Source organism: Symphalangus syndactylus, chromosome 7, assembly GCF_028878055.3.
Source record: "Symphalangus syndactylus isolate Jambi chromosome 7, NHGRI_mSymSyn1-v2.1_pri, whole genome shotgun sequence".
Lineage (NCBI taxonomy): Eukaryota > Metazoa > Chordata > Mammalia > Primates > Hylobatidae > Symphalangus > Symphalangus syndactylus.
In genome coordinates, this window is record NC_072429.2 from 36,920,823 (window position 1) to 36,937,233 (window position 16,411).

General features: G+C 41.7%; 1 protein-coding gene across 2 annotated transcripts in view; it reads left to right on the forward strand.

Moving 5' to 3' along the window:
• PDE6A (phosphodiesterase 6A) overlaps positions 1 to 16,411 on the forward strand; it is an 89,143-nt gene that overhangs the window by 33,382 nt on the left and 39,350 nt on the right. For both annotated transcript variants that reach the window (XM_055285665.2, XM_055285666.2), the window contains 2 exons: positions 9,848 to 9,914; positions 12,888 to 12,935. In XM_055285665.2, coding sequence (XP_055141640.1) covers positions 9,848 to 9,914; positions 12,888 to 12,935 — 115 coding nt within the window. The remainder of the gene's footprint in view (positions 1 to 9,847; positions 9,915 to 12,887; positions 12,936 to 16,411) is intronic.

Sequence of the window (16,411 nt, forward strand, 5' to 3'; positions counted from 1 at the left end):
TTTATTGCTGCCTGCATAAGGACTGATTACCTTATTCTATTCTCTTTTTTTTTTTTTTTTTTTTTTAAGATGGAGTCCTGCTCTGTCTCCCAGGCTGGAGTGCAGTGGCCGAATCTCAGCTCACTACAACTTCCACCTCCTGGGTTAAAGCGATTCTCCTGCCTCAGCCTCCCGAGTAGCTGGGATTACAGGCGCACACCACCACACCGAGCTAATTTGTGTATTTTTAGTACAGATGGGGTTTCGCCATGTTGGTCAGGCTGGTCTCAAACTCCTGACCTCAAGTGATTCACCCACCTTGGCCTCCCAAAGTGCTGGGATTACTGGCATGAGCCCTGGCACCCAGCCTGATTCCCTTATTATCTTCTAAAGCTCATCTCTCTCTCTTTTTTTCCTACCTTATCAAAAGCATACTCTTCAACAATTCTGTTTTCTAGCCCCTTTTCTGGCTTCTAGAGCCACAATCTTATTAACTCATTATCTGTCTCTTAAATGGTCACAGGTCGCAATTTTCTGTTTGTCTCTGCTTGACCAGCATCACATCCTACTAGCCTCTGATAACACTCATTTTGTTGCCTACCACCCAGTCCCTAACCTATGTCTCTCGTTTTAGGTTTTTTATTATGGCAGCAGCCTGTTTCTGACACAAATCTTTGTTTCAGCCAAGATAGGCCAGGCTCTGCTTTCATAATAAGACCTGGAGACCTGAGTGGTATAAACAACTAAAATTTATTTCATCATCCCACTATGTGTGCATTGCCAGCCAGCGGGTGTGGTTGGAGATATGGTAGGTGGGTTGTAGTCAGGCAGGAGCCAAGGCTGATAAAGCAGCTGCTATTTTGAATCCTGCGAGATAGAATAACCTTGCCACAGAGAAGAGAGGAAAAATACACACTGGCTCTTAAAATCTCCATCTGGAGGTGACACACACACAGCACTTATACTCACATTTTATTGGCCAAAGCTAGTTATATGGCCACACATTACTTGAGTGGTTAGGAAACACAGTCTGACCTTTTGCCCAGGATAGACAGCCAGAATGTCTGTAAACATCCAGAATGGCTGTCACAGTATATGCCATCCACACTAACAGAGGGGAAAATTGAATAGTAAATAAATGACCAATCAAACCAAAGGAAGGCAAAATAAAAGTTCAGGAAGAACATAGATGCTGGATGTGGATGCACTGTCTGTAGCCCCAGCTAATTAGGAGGCTGAGGCAGGAGGATTGTTTGAGTCTAGGAATTTGAGGCTGCAGTGAGCTATGATTGCACCTGGGAATAGCCACTGTACTCCAGCCTGGGCAACATAGTGAGACCCTCTCACTAAAAAAGAGAGACAGAAAGAAGGAGAGAACATAGAGCAGGTAGGAAAATAAAATGTACATATCAAGGTGAAATTCAAATTCAAATATATCAATTATTTGAATTTATTTATTTATTTAATTAGTGTGTTAGTGTTTTACAGAGACAGAGTCTCACTATGTTGCCAGGCTGGTCTCAAATTTCTGGGTTCAAGCGGTCCTCTCACCTCTACCTCCCAAAGTGCTGGGATTACAGGCGTGAGCCACCATGCCTGGCCAGTGATTTTTTTTTTTTTTGGTAATAGAGATGGGGTCTCACCATGTTGCCCAGGCTGGCTTCTTCGAACTCCTGAGCTCACGCAATCCTCCCACCTTAGCCTCCCAAAGTGCTGGGATTATAGGCATAAGCTGATGCAATGGCCAATAATTTAAAAAAATGTAAATCAACTAGATGTTCCAGTTAAATGACAAAGATTGCCAGCTTGGATAAGAAAGAAATACATTACCTTTCATTGATTCTAAGATGCCGTTTTCTACTTTTTGACATTTCTGAAATAGAATTGTGCGATTGTTGTTAGCCATGGCAGACATGATAAAGTTGTTATTACCTGGGTGTGAACTTGGTCATAACCATAGTCAAAAGACAAAGTTACAATAAATTTCATCTAAAGATCTCAACTGGCTTTATTTGAGATTCTAGAATTGGGCAATGATTTGTTGCATAAAATAGAGTAAGCGTTCCAATGAGTTGAGCAGAAGGGGTTGGTTTTATACGAACAAAGAACAAAAAGCAGATTGGTCATTTTAAAGCTACTTTTCTTGTAAGGCAGGACAGGGAAACAGCACAATAGAAAAATGACTGAGAAGTAAACATCAAGCTATTTCAGGCTACCTTTGTGTGTGTATAAGGACTAAAGCGGAGGAAACTTCATTAGCATGCCAATTGAAACTGGCTTGTTGCCGGGCACAGTGGCTCACACCTGTAATCCCAGCACTTTGGGAGGCTGAGGTAGGCAGATCCCTTGAGCTCAGGACTTTGAGACCAGCCTGGGCAATATGGCAAGACCCCATCTCCACAAAAAAATACAAAAATTAGCCAGGCATGGTAGTGCACACCTGTGGTCCCAGCTGCTCAGGAGGCTGAGGCAGGAGGATTACTTGAGCTGGGGAGGTGGAGGCTACGGTGAGCCATGATCACACCACTGCACTCCAGCCCAGGGGACAGAGTGATACCTTGTCTCAAAAGAAAGAAACTGGTTTATTTGGAAAACTAGCTTTTGTTTCTCCTGATTTCTTAGAAGGTCAGATAACAATTTAGTGTTTGGTGACTTGGAACTTTGATGTAGGTGAGGAGTTTAGTTGAAAACAATGGTCTTCTGTAATTTTCATTTCACACCATTCATATTGTTGTAAGTACAGTTAATGTTGAGCAACCATTGCTGGTTGCTATTCACGTTGAATTCAATTGCCATGTAAAATAATTTTAAAGAGAGATTATTCTATGATTCAGCATTGAAATGAAAAATTGTCTTAACTGGCACAAAATGACAGAAAAAAGTGTGAGATATGATAAAAAATCTGTGTCTAAATGCTAAAAGAGCAACGTTGATCTGAATAAAGTAAAAATTACAAGCGATAAACATTATAGATTACATTATAGATTAGTCGGCAGCATTTAATCTTTCTCTGCACATACAAAAGTTAGTCAACAATGATTACTTCCAAGATATGATGAAAAATCCTATATCCTGTTTACAGGAGACTAATCTGAAAGAGAATACAGAGAGGCTGAACATAAAAGGCTGAAAAAAGACATACCATGCAAATGCTAATCAAAAGAAAACTTGTATAACCATGTTAATATAATAGAAAAATAGACATACCAAAGAGCATTAGTAGAGATAAAGAGTCACTTAATGATAAAAGGGTCAATCTACCTCAATATTACAGGAAGATATTACTATTTTTAAGAGCCTCATAATATCACCTCAAAAAATATAAAACAAAAACTAACAGAAATACAAGGAGATATAGACGAATCTATGTTTGCTAATTGACTTAAGGAGCAAACTAAAATGAACAAATAGAATATAGAATATTTGAATAATCCAATTAATGAATTTAACCTAATAAATGTAGATAGAACACTGCTCTAAGCCAGTAACAAAAAGCTAATTAGGAAATTCTCATGTGCTTGGGAACTAAGAAATACCCTTCTGAAACCAAACAACCTATGGATAAAAGAATCAATTAATGGAAATTAGAAAATATTCTGAGCTGAAAGATAATGAAAATATCACATATTAAAGCTTCTGTAAAAAAAAAACCTGTGTGATGCAGTGAAATTGTGCTTAATGTAAAATTTACAGCCTGAAATGCACATATTTAAATTTAAAAAGGCTGAAAAAGTAATGAGCTATGTGTCCATCCATATCAGTCAGGGTCTCAACTGAAAATAGGTGTCACATTCAAATCAGGATAATTCAGTGAGGGTTTATTTAGAGAGGGACAAATTGCAAAGGTGTGGGTGGAATGAAGGGACCCATAAGAGAATGTGCTATTAGTGGGGGAGCTACTACCACTTCTGGCCCCAACGGGAAATTTCCATAATCTGGAATGAAAAGAGTCTTGTAGAGCAAACCACCTTGACAGAAGCATTGACCTTCAGTCAGGGAACATAGCCAGCTCAAAGCAGCCTTGCCAGTGGTTGCCGTCTCTACAAAAAAATTTTAAAAATTAGCTGGGTGTGATGGCACATGCCTGCAGTCCTACATGTGAGGCTGAGGTGGGAGAATTGCTTGAGCCCAGGAGTTTGAGGCTGCAGTGAGCCAGGTTTGCCCCGCTGCACTCCAGCCTGGGTGACAGAGTGAGACCCTGTCTCAAACAAAACAAAAAACCTAGCCAGGTGTGGTGGCACATGCCTATAATCCCAGCTACTTGGGAGACTGAGGTGGGAGGATTGCTTAAGGCCAGGAATTCAATAACAACCTGGACAACATAGTAAGACTCCGTCTTGAAAAAAAGAATAAGAGGAAAAAAATTAAAAGTAAAACTTACAAAATCAAGAAGAAATATAATACCCAAATAGTTTTATTACAATAAAATATTTATTACAATAAAATAAATCAAAACCTTCTCACAAAGACACCGCAGACCCAGATATTTTTCACAGGTGAATTCTACTTAGTGGTTTATATTTATTTATTTATATTTTTTAAGAGATGGAATCTACCTATGTTGCCCAGGCTGGCCCTGGACTCTTGGTTTCCAGTGATACTCCCACTTCAGCCTCCTCAGTAGCTGGGGCTACAGGCACACACCACTGCCTGAGTTCTAATTAATATTTATGGAACAAAAAAAAATTTCATACAATTATCGTATGATAACAGACAAAGAAGTGGCCAGTATAAGCTGTACACCAAAACCCAACAGAAAAGAAAGTTCTGAGTATGCTCGCTTACGGACAGAGAGGTAAATATCCTAAATATAATTCTAGCAAATAATGACTAACAATGTGTAAAAGATTGCACATCATTACCCAGTTGGATTTATTCCAGGAATGTAGACTTGGTTTAATGTTAGCAAAATCAACCTATCTAATTTGCCATTAAGAGAAAAATGACATAATCATCATTATAGGGGAAAATTTTCTTAATCTTCTAAAGAGAATTTTAGGCCAGGTGCGATAGCTCACTTCAGCCTCACACTTTGGAAGGCTGAGGCAGGTGGATCACCTGAGCTCAGGAGTTTGAGACCAGCCTGGGAATATATCCATGGAACAGAACAAAGAGCCAGAAACAGACTCACACATATACAGCCACTTCATTTATGAAAAAGGTGCCATTTTAAAGCAATGGAAGAATGAATGGTCTTTCAAATAAATTATGCTTGTATAAATGGGTACCAACATGGAAAAAAAAGAAATGTGATTTCTCCCTCAAAAGTAAATTACATGGCTGGGCACAGTGGCTCACACCTGTAATCCCAACACTAGGCCAAGGCAGGTGGATCACCTGAGGTCGAGAGTTCGAGGCCCGCCTGGCCAACATGGTGAAACCTCATCTCTACTAAAAATACAAAAATTAGCCAGGCATTGTGGCAGCCACCTGTAATCCTAGCTACTCGGGAGGCTAAGGCAGGAGAATCGCTTAAACCCAGGAGGCAGAGGTTGCATGCAGTGAGCTAAGATTGTGCCACTGCCCTCCAGCCTGGGTAACAGTGCAAAGCTCTGTCTCAAAAACAACAAAAAAAAGTAAATTACACAAATATAAATTCTAGGTGAATTAGGGGTCCAAATATAAAAGGTCAAACTATAACACTTTTAGAAGATAACATAAAATAGCCTTATGATCTTTGGATAAAAAAATTATAAATAAGACTTCAATAACAAATAAACAAAAATATTGATATATTTGACCACATTAAGAACAAAAACTTCTATTTATATCAAAATATACCATTCGGGAGTGCATTAGTTTATCTATTTCTACATAACACATTGTCCCACAAGTTAGTGGCTTAAAACATCAATAATTTATTCTCTCTCTTTATTATTATTATTATTATTATTATTTTGAGATGGAGTTTTGCTCTTGTCATCCAGGCTTGAGTGCAATGGCATGATCTCGGTTCAATGCAACCTCCGTCTCCTGGTTTCAAGTGATTCTCCTGCCTCAGCCTCCCTAGTAGCTAGGAATATAGAAACCAACATCATGTCTGGCTAATTTTTGTATTTTTTTTTTAGTAGCGATGGGTTTTCACCATGTTGGCCAGGCTGGCCTCAAACTCCTGACCTTAGGTTATCTGCCTACCTCGGCCTCCCAAAGTGCTGGGATTACAGGTGTGAGCCACTGCACCCAGCTTCTCTTTATTATTTATTATTCTGTGGGCTGGGAATTCAAGGGTGACTTGAATGAGCAGTTTTGTTTTTGTTTTTGTTTTTGTTTTTTTGAGATGGAGTTTCACTCTAGTTGCCCAGGCTGGAGTGCAATGGCACTATCTCGGCTCACCACAACCTCTGCCACCAGGGTTCAAGAGATTCTCCTGCCTCAGCCTCCCAAGTAGCTGGGATTACAGGCGTGCACCACCATGCACAGCTAATTTTGTATTTTTAGTAGAGATGGGATTTCTCCATGTTGGTCACGCTGGTCTCGAACTCCCGACCTCAGGTGATCTGCCTGCTTTGGCCTCCCAAAGTGCTGGGATTACAGGCATGAGCCACCGCACCCGGCCGACTGGGCAGTTTTAGCTTGGGGTAGCTCATGAGGTTGAGGTCAAATATGAGTGTGGGTTGCAGTCATCTGAAGGCTTTGCTGGAATTGGAGGATCTGCTTACTAAATTGACTCACATGGCTGGCAAGTTGATGCTGCCTGTTGGCAGGAGGCCTCAGTTCCTTTTCACATAGGCCTCTACAAAGGACTGCTTGAGTTACTTCATGGCATGGTGGCTGACTTCCCCAGAGCAAGCAGGTGAAAGCTACAATGCCTTTCATAATCTAGTTTCAAAATAACACATTCATCTCCACCATATTCTTTTGGTCACTGAGACCAGCTTTGATTCATTGTTGGAGGGGACTTTACAAGGAAGTAAGAATCACTGAGGGTCATCTAGGAGGCTGATTACTATAAAGAGTAAAAAGGCAAGTCATGATGCAAAAAGATATATTTATAACACAAGTAACTGACAAAGGCTCACATCAAAAATACATATAGGGCCAGGCACAGTGGCTCATGCCCGTAATTCCAGTGCTTTGGGAGACCTAGGTAGGAGGATCACTTTAGGCCAGGAGTTTGAGACCAGCCTGGGCAACATACTAAGACTCCCCATCTCTATGGTACAGCCTGACAGGTTCTTCTTGCCTGCTGCCCAGAAAAGACAACGCACTGAGAACAGCAAGAGTTGCAGCAGAGAAACAGTTTAATTATTTTAAGGCAGCTGAGCAAAAGAACCCAGAGATATTTCTCAAATCTACCTCCCTGAGAATTTGGAGGCCAGGGTTTTTCAAGGATAGTTTGGTGGGCAGGGGGCTAGGGAATGGGAAATACTGATTGGTTGGGCTGAGGATAAAATCATAGGGGATTAAAACTGTCTTCTTGCAGTGAGTCAGTTCCTAGGTGAGGTCACAAGACCAGTTGAATCTGGCTACTGCATCATTCCAGCCTGAGTGACAGAGTTGAGTTGAGCCCTGTCCCAAAAAAAAAAAATATATAAAGAAGTCCTACAAATCAATAAAAAGGAAAATGAGTATTGAAAAATAAGTAAAAATAAATTTAAAAGTAATTTTAAAAAATGAGTAAAAGACATGAACAGAGGAACTTTACAAAAAATGCAAATCACAAATACATTTATGGAAGCTGCTCCATTTTATTAATTTTATAGAGAAATATGAAAGAAAAGTACGATGAGATACCATTAGACCTCACCACAAGGACTATCATTTAAAAGCCTGAAAATACTAAGTATTGACAGAAATGTAGAACAAAGGAAACTTTGCACCGCTGAGTTATGAGTCCAGGTAGAGTCAGTCAGTGGCTAGAATGCGAAAGTCTAAAAAATATCTCAAAGACCAATCTTAGGTTGTATAATAGTGAAGTTATCTGTAGGAGAGATTGGGGAAGTAATAAATCCTGTGATCCCCAGCTACATGACTCCTGAGCGGTAAAGAATTATAGAAAAGCAAGCTAGGGAACAACGGCTGGTTATTGTTTAAATACACTTACATCTTAGCAGAATTCAGGCCCTTCCCATAACCTTAACCTTGTGGCCTTTCATTAGTCTTACAAAGGCAGTTTTAGTCCCCAGAGGGGGTCAGTTTTGGGAAGGGACTATTATCATCCTTGCTTCAAGGTTAAATTGTAAACTAAATTCTTCCTATAGTTGGCTTGGTCTATGCCCAGGAATGAGTAAGGGCAGTTAGCTTGTAAAGTTAGAAGCAAGATGAAATCTAGTGAGGTTAGAGTTCTGTTATAATTTTTGCAGACAGTTCCATCTATGAAAAATTTTTATAATCAGCTGGGCATGGTGGTATGTGCCTGAAGTCCCAGCTAAGTGAGCAGCTGAGGTGGAAGGATTACTTGAACCCTGGAGTTCAAGTTTATAGTGAGCTAGGATCATGCTACTGCATTCCAGCCTGAGTGACAGAGTGAGCCCCTGTCTCAAAAACAAACAACAACAAAAAAATAGAGAGAACATATAAAGAACTCCCATCAATCAATAAGAAGGAAACACTACAGAAAAATGAGTAAAAGTAAATTTAAAAGTAATTTTTAAAAATGAGTAAAAGACATGAACAGAGGAACTTTACAAAAAAAATGCAAGTGACAAATACATTTATGGAAGTCACTCCATTTTATGAATTTTGTAGGGAAATATGAAAGAAAACCATGATGAGATACCACTAGACCTCACCACAAGGACTGTCATTTAAAAGTCTGAAAATACTAAGTATTGACAGAGATGGAGAACAAAGCAAACTCTAATGGACCACTGATAGGAGTGTTAATTGCTACAATCATTTTAGAAAACAGTTTGGCCTCATCTAGTAAAGTTGAAGATACAAACATCTTATGACCTAGTACTTCTTCTCCTAGGAATATACCATGTAGAACTGAGAGCACATATGCACCAATGTTGACAGCAGCACTGTTTATATTAGCCCCTAAGTGAAGGGATGGGGGATGTCCACCAACAGTTGAATGGATAAATTGTGCTACAGTAGTATGGGGAACACTGTAAGTCAGTGAAATGAATGAATTACAGCAACGTGACAAATAAGCCAGATAAGATAATATACATTGTATGGTTCCATCTAAATGAGTTGAAAAATAGGCAAAATTAAACTAACAGGTACAAGAAAACATGCTTAGGAGGTAAAACTCTACAAAAAAGCAAGAATGCAATTTAGCGTAATTTCAGAATAATGGTTACCTTTGGGGTTAGGGAGAAGGTTATGATTGCGGGGGAAAGTCAAGGGCTTCCAAGGAGGTGACAGTGCTGTTCTTGATGTCCATGTGGTTTTATAAATGTTCATTTTCTAATCATTGGTAGAGTTTTTAATGCATGTTTATGTGTGTGTTTTTTTCTCACAACAAACAAGCAAAAAGTAATAATACAAAAAATTATAGTATTGTGAGGGATAAGGATATAAAGCACTTAGCTTAGTGCTTAGTACATGGTAGGAATTCTCCATAGATGAATTTTTTCATTCTCTACATAGTATTAGTAGCTTCTAACTTTATGAGGGAAGTGATGGTATTTGCTTCTGCTCAGCAGCAAATAACAATCTGTAGAATGAATCCTGTCTCTTTTCTCAGATGGTGAAACTTGGTGGGCAGACAGTAAAATGTTATATTCGCCACCCTTTCTCCATGTCTAGATTTGGACATTAAGATGGTTGGCCAACATTTTGGGTTTGGTCAGGTGTAGTGAATGTAAGCAGGTGCTGAGAGCCACCTGAGAGCAGGGGGAGGGCAAAGGCCCAGATTTTAGTCTTTAGTCCAGCAATCCCTGCACTGAGAGTCACCATTTGTCTTTGGCCTTCACAGGAATCCACCTCCTGACCATTGGGCTTTAGTAAGCGGTCTCCCAGCTTATGTTGCCCAGAATGGCCTGGTAAGTAATATAACTTTGAAGGGGGAGAGTTTTGGATCACGTGGAAGAAAGAGTGGAAGGATTTCAGATCAAGAAGAGAGTGGAAAAGATGATGGCAAGTGTGGATCTCTGAAAGCCTAATTCTCTTGTTTCTCTCAATTCAGTTGGCAATTGGTCTAAATGAATGAACAGATAATTGACATTTGAGGAAATATCAAATACATAGATAAATAATCCTTAGGTAGAAAGGTGCATAGTCTTGGCCAGGCACAGTGGCTCACGCCTATAATCCCAGAACTTTGAGGGGCCGAGGGGGGTGGATCACCTGAGGTCAGGAGCTCAAGACCAGCCTGGCCAACATGGCAAAACTCCATCTCTACTAAAAATATAAAAATTTGCTGGGCAGGGTGGCAGTCGCCTGTAATCCCAGCTACTTGGGAGGCTGAGGCAGGAGAATTGCTTGAACCCGGGAGGTGGAGGTTGCAGTGAGCCGAGATCATGCCATTGCACTCCAGCCTGGGCAACAGAGTGAGACTCCGTCTCAAAAAATAATAATAATAAATAAAATGAAATCAATAGGTCTTAGGCAGGTGGGGTCATAAAAGGAGGTTCCAGGTGGAAGGAAGAACATGGGCAAACAACATGGGCATGGAGGCCTGGAGCAGTGTGCTGTGTATGGTTAAGTGTGGCTGGAGTTTTAGATTTGAGACAGGAAGACAGCAAAAGATGAGGCTCAAGAGGGAGGAAGGGACTAAATTACAACAGGCCTTGGACACCTTGTCTGAAAGATGGGATTTTTTTTTTTTTTTTTTTTTTTTTTGACAGTGTCTCGCTCTGTTGCCCAGGCTGGAATGCAGTGGTGAGAATTTGGCTCACTGCAACCTCTGCCTCCTGGGCTCAAGCGATTCTCATGCCTCAACTACCTGAATAGCTGTGATTACAGGCATGCACCACCACGCCCAGCTAATTTTTGTATTTTTAGTAGAGAAAGCGTTTTGCCATGTTAGCCAGGCTGGTTTTGAGCACCTGGTTTCAAGTGATCCACCTGCCTCAGCCTCCCAAAGTGCTGGGATTATAGGCATGAACCACCATGCTCATCCTTAAAAGGTGGGATTTTAATCTACAGGTGACAGGTAGACAAGCAGGAGATTCACATAGTCAGTTTTCATTTTAGGAAGATAACTCTGGCAGGGCATGGTGACTCACACCTGTAATCCCAACACTTTGGGAGGCCGAGGCAGGAGGATCACTTGAGCCCAGGAGTTTGAGAACAGCTTGGGCAACATACCAAGACTCTGTCTCTACAAAAAATTTAAAAATTAGCCAGGCATGGTGGTGCACGCTCACAGTCCCAGCTACTCACGAGGCTGAGACAGGAGTATTCCTTGAGCCCAGGAGGCCCAGGCTGCAGTGAGGTATGATCACACCACTGCATTCCAGCCTGGGCAACAGAGGGAGACCCTGTCTCTAAAAGAAAAAAATAAAAAGAAAGAAAGAAAAGAAAGATAACTCTAGCAGCTTCCTGGGAAGTGGATCTGAAGGACAAGGACTGCAGGCAAAGTAACCAGAGCATCATTCAAGTAAGAGGTGATGAGAATCTCAGCAAAGGCAGGTGGGGTAAAGAATACTATCATTCTTGCCAACAGCCACTGGGTGTTTACCATGAGTCAGGCAGTACCTAAATTTAATACTCACAACAACTTTGACAGAGGCAAGAACACAAGAAGGGGATAATGGGTCAGGTCCAATATTGAGAGGGTGAAGCTGGCTGGGCTTTGTGATTGGTTGTAGGCAGAGAATGGGGAAGAGAGGAGTCAAAGCTAATTTTAGGCTTCTAGACTGGATAGATAGTGCTGTCATCATGCTTGGATGTAAGATGACGAGGTCAGTTTCAGACAAGGTAAAACTGTGACATTTTTTAGGAGCAGCTGTCCAGCAGGTAGATGAAGAGACAATTCTGATGCCGTGGAGAGAGAGGAGTGTTAGAAGCAGAGATTTGGAAGATATCAGGATCAGATGGTGTTTGAAATTATGAGTGTGGAGGAAGCCACTTAGGGAGAGGGAGACAGGCAGTGGACCTAGGGTGCAATAATGGAGGGAGTCGGCATTTACAGAGTGGGTGGAGAAAGAGGAATGTGTGATAGAGAAACAGAAGGAAGGTTCAGAGGTGTTTGGAGACCCAAGAGAGGGCAGTGTCATGGAAACCAAGGAAGTGGCAAGTTTCAACAGGGAAGGAAGTGATGACATGCAGCAGAATGAACTGGCGAGAGAATTGAAAACCCTCATTGGGTTTGGCACTGAAGAGGTTATTTGTGGCCCCAATGAAAATGGATTTGGTGGTGAGGTGGAAGCAGAACCAGCATGTGGTTTTCTGAGTAGTGGATGGGTAACGAGAAGGTAAAGAATGCAAAAGAAAAGAGGAGAATGCCTGGGTGGTTGCTATGGGGACCATGATGGATGCAGGAAGGATATCATTTTCAAGCATGAGAGAGACACCAGCATGCTAATAGAGAGGAAAGAGGGCTCCAAGAACTCTGAGATCAGGAGACAATGATAGTAACTGATAGAGTTGGTCAAAGGAGAGGTCAGAAGGCTGGTGCAGTGAGCAGGCAGTCCTTGGACAGGAGCAGGTACAGCCCGCTCTCTAAGACCACAGACAGCCCACTCCTGTGTTGTCAGGCAGGGTCGCTACAAGCCCAGGTGGTGCCTTTTTGAGAACTAGAAGGCACCATTTCTCAACGGATGACTAAAGAAAGGTCAAGGTCAAATGATTCAAGAGTGGAGCAAATCATAAAAAGTAATGTTTATAAGGTGACTTTTCTGTCTAGTAGCCTCAGTTAATAATTCCCAACTGTCTCGACTATGTCTACCTGATGAAAAGAATGTGAATGCCTTGGGCAAGAACATGGTGTTTGTGAAAATGGTATACAGTGCTTATCTGGGCACCCTCTCAGGCCTAATCACACCTTCCTTATTCCCCTTCACTGCTCTCAGATTTGCAACATCATGAATGCGCCTGCAGAGGACTTTTTTGCATTTCAGGTAAGTCATTTTTTTATTTGCAGTCTTAGTCATATGATTTTTTTCCTCCCCAAAGAGTGTTAGAATACATTAGAATCCGCCTACTCTGCTGGGAAGCAGCCTCAACAAAGTGAAAATATGACATGATAAAAGTCCTGTGCCAGTGGAAACGGGGACAGAGTTAACTGGGTAATTTCCAAGGTCCTATTCAGTTTTAACATTCACATCCTTTGCTTTCTGGCCTCAGGATCTATTTTTCCCCCCACAAGATATACAATATATAATATACAAAAGCTCCAAAGTTTCATGATCAGATTCAGACATTAAAGTTGTATTTCAATAAATATAATCAAAATGCCACTTTGCCAGGTGTTTTGTTGTTGTTGTTGTCGTTTTCTTTTTTCTTTTCTTTTTTTTTTTTTAGAGAGAGTCTGACTCTGTTACCCAGGCTGTAATGTAGTGGTGCAATCATAGCTCATTGCAGCCTCAACCTCGTGGATTCAAGCAAAACTCCTGCCTCAGCCTGACAATTAGCTAGACTACAGGTGTGCACCACTATGCCTGACTGGCCTCAGCACCTTTGCTTATGCTGTTCCCTATCATCTCCTGTTCAAATCCTGTTCTACCATCTCCTATTGAAATCCTCTCTGCCCTTCAATGACAACTTCAAATGCTACTACTTCTAATAAGTTTTATTATGATTCCTCTGGCTGAATATAATTTCTCTCTCCTTGGTTTTTTTTTTTTTTTTTTTTTGAGACGGAGTCTCACTCTGTCGCCCAGGCTGGAGTGCAGTGGCGTGATCTCGGCTCACTGCAAGCTCCGCCTCCCAGGTTCATGCCATCCTCCTGCCTCAGCCTCCCAAGTAGCTGGGACCACAGGCGCCCGCTACCACGCCCGGCTAAATTTTTGTATTTTTAGTAGAGGTGGGGTCTCGCCATGTTGACCAGATTGGTCTCGAACTCCTGACCGCAGGTGATCCACCCACCTCGGCCTCCCAAAGTGCTGGGATTACAGGCATGAGCTACTGCGCCTGACCTTCCATTTGATTTTGTCTTTTTTTTTTTTTAACAAATGTTTCATGGAAGAGATCTTCTGTGAAGGCATTGGCAAAATGTTAACACTTGCTACAGTGGTGGGCCAGACACGCATAGTCTTTGTCTCCATGAAGCTCATGATTGCATGGGGAAAGAGATACCAAGTGGTGATTAGGAAAAGGGCAGAGGGGAGAGGAGGGGCATCTCTGGAGATTCTGACTTAATCTGGGAAGAATCAAGAAATATGTCCTCAAAACTTTTGTTTGGACAGTAGAGAGAGGGGAGAAGATTGCAGGAAAGAGATGGCTTATTGGAAGGAACTAGAATAAGCCAAGAAATCTGAGTGAGAAATTGAGGGAGAGACTGGCAGGAGAAGATTCTAGAGAGGTGGACAGAGACCAGATCCCTCCAGGCCTGGAAAGGCACACCAAGGAACTTGTGTCTCTTACGTATTTTCCTTATGTCATCTTTTATTATCCTTGTCTCCGTGTCAGACTAATTCTTCTCAGTAAAATGTGACTTCCTTTGGTCAAGGTTGGGTCTTATCTTTCTTGATATCCTCAGCTCTTGGGGGCCCTGTCACTATTGATTTGGTTTAGCATGCTAGGCTAAACAAATAAAAGAAAAACAAATCATTATCAATCAGGAAATAATTCAGAAGGAAATAAAAATGACTCAAAAGTCAGAATTATTTTTTTCTCCTTCAAGAACATTATGAAAAAGTTTAGACAGAAAATAGTTCCAAAGTTAAAATTGCACTTCATGTGTTGTGATTTTGACCACCTCAATGCGACGAGCCTGAAGACTTGCTGAGAGTTGCTAACCTGACCACAACCACAGCAGAACGTAGTCTTTACTCAAGTCATCCACTTGATTGCAGTTTAACTACATTAGTAAAGCAAATTTAATCTTGTTTTTAGATTCTGGTCTTCCTCCTCCAACTCATACTCCATAAAGTAGCCTGAATAATGTTTTTTGTTTGTTTGTTTTTGTTTTTGCTTTTTGAGATGGAGTTTCATTCTTGTTGCCCAGGCTGGAGTGCAGTGGCACGATCTCGGCTCACCACAACCTCCGCCTCCTGGGTTCAAGTGATTCTGCTGCTTCAGCCTCCTGAGTGGCTGGGATTACAGGCATGCACCCCCATTCCCAGCTAATTTTTTATTTTTAGTAGAGACAGGGTTTCACCATGTTGGTCAGGCTGGTCTTGAACTCCTGACCTCAGGTGATCTGCCTGCCTTGGCCTCCCAAAGTGCTGGGATTACAGGCATGAGCCACTGCGCCTGGCCCCTGAATAATGTTTTTAAGAAACATAGGTTGGGCCAGGTGCGATGGTTCACACTTGTAATCCCAACACTTTGAGAGACTGAGGCGGGCAGATTACCTGAGGTCAGGGGTTCAAGACCAGCCTGGTCAAAATGGTAAAACTCCGTCTCTACTAAAAATACAAAAATTAGCAGAGCGTGGCAGTGGGCACCTGTAATCCCAGCTACTCGGGAGGCTGAGACAGGAGAATTGCTTGAACCCAGGAAGCGGAGGTTGCAGGGAGCCGAGATAGTGCCACTGTACTCCTGCCTGGGTGACAGAGCAAAACTCTGTCTCAACAAAAAACAAAAAACATAGGTTGAATCAGTGACTTCTTTGCTTAAAAATCTTTAACGGTGTCCCCTTTCATTTTCAATAAACTCTTTTTATCATGGCCTTCAGAGGGAAGGGATTTCAGGAAGATTAGGTAGAGTGCTGGGGGCAGCCAGGTCTGAGTTCAATACAACCCTGTGCTCTTCAGGCAGTATTCTGCATCCTTTTGGAGACACTCTCTCACCAGGTGCTGAGACAGCTGTTTTACTTTCCAGTGTTATTTAAATAATAACAATTATCATCTCACCATGTTAAGAATCTTGAAACTTCAGGATTGGAAGACTCACCTACTCCAGGAAGCCTTCCTTGACTTCCTTTTCTCCTCTGGCTCCCATAGTTCCATAACGTAACTCTCTTAGAGAACTTCCCACACTGCAGTGTAATTACTGGTTTACCTTACAGATTATGAGCAACCTGAGGACAAGATCTGTGTTTTGGCTTCCTCAGTTTCTAGCTCAGTTTCTTGCACATTCTAAATGTTTGATGAACCAATGGATATATATATATATATATATTTTTTTTTTTTCGAGACGGAGTCTCTGTCTGTTGCCCAGGCTGGAGTGCAGTGGCACGATCTCAGCTCACTGCAACCTCTGCCTCCTGGGTTCAAGCGATTCTCCCATCTCAGCCTCCTGAGTAGCTGGGATTACAGGAGCATGCCACCACATCCGGCTAATTGGCTAATTTTTGTATTTTTAGGAGAGACAGGGTTTTATCATGTTCTCCAGGCTGGTCTCAAACTCCTGACATCAAGTGATCCGCCTGCCTCAACTGCCCAAAGTGCTGGGATTATAGGTGTGAGCCGCCATGCCTAGCCTCACCAAA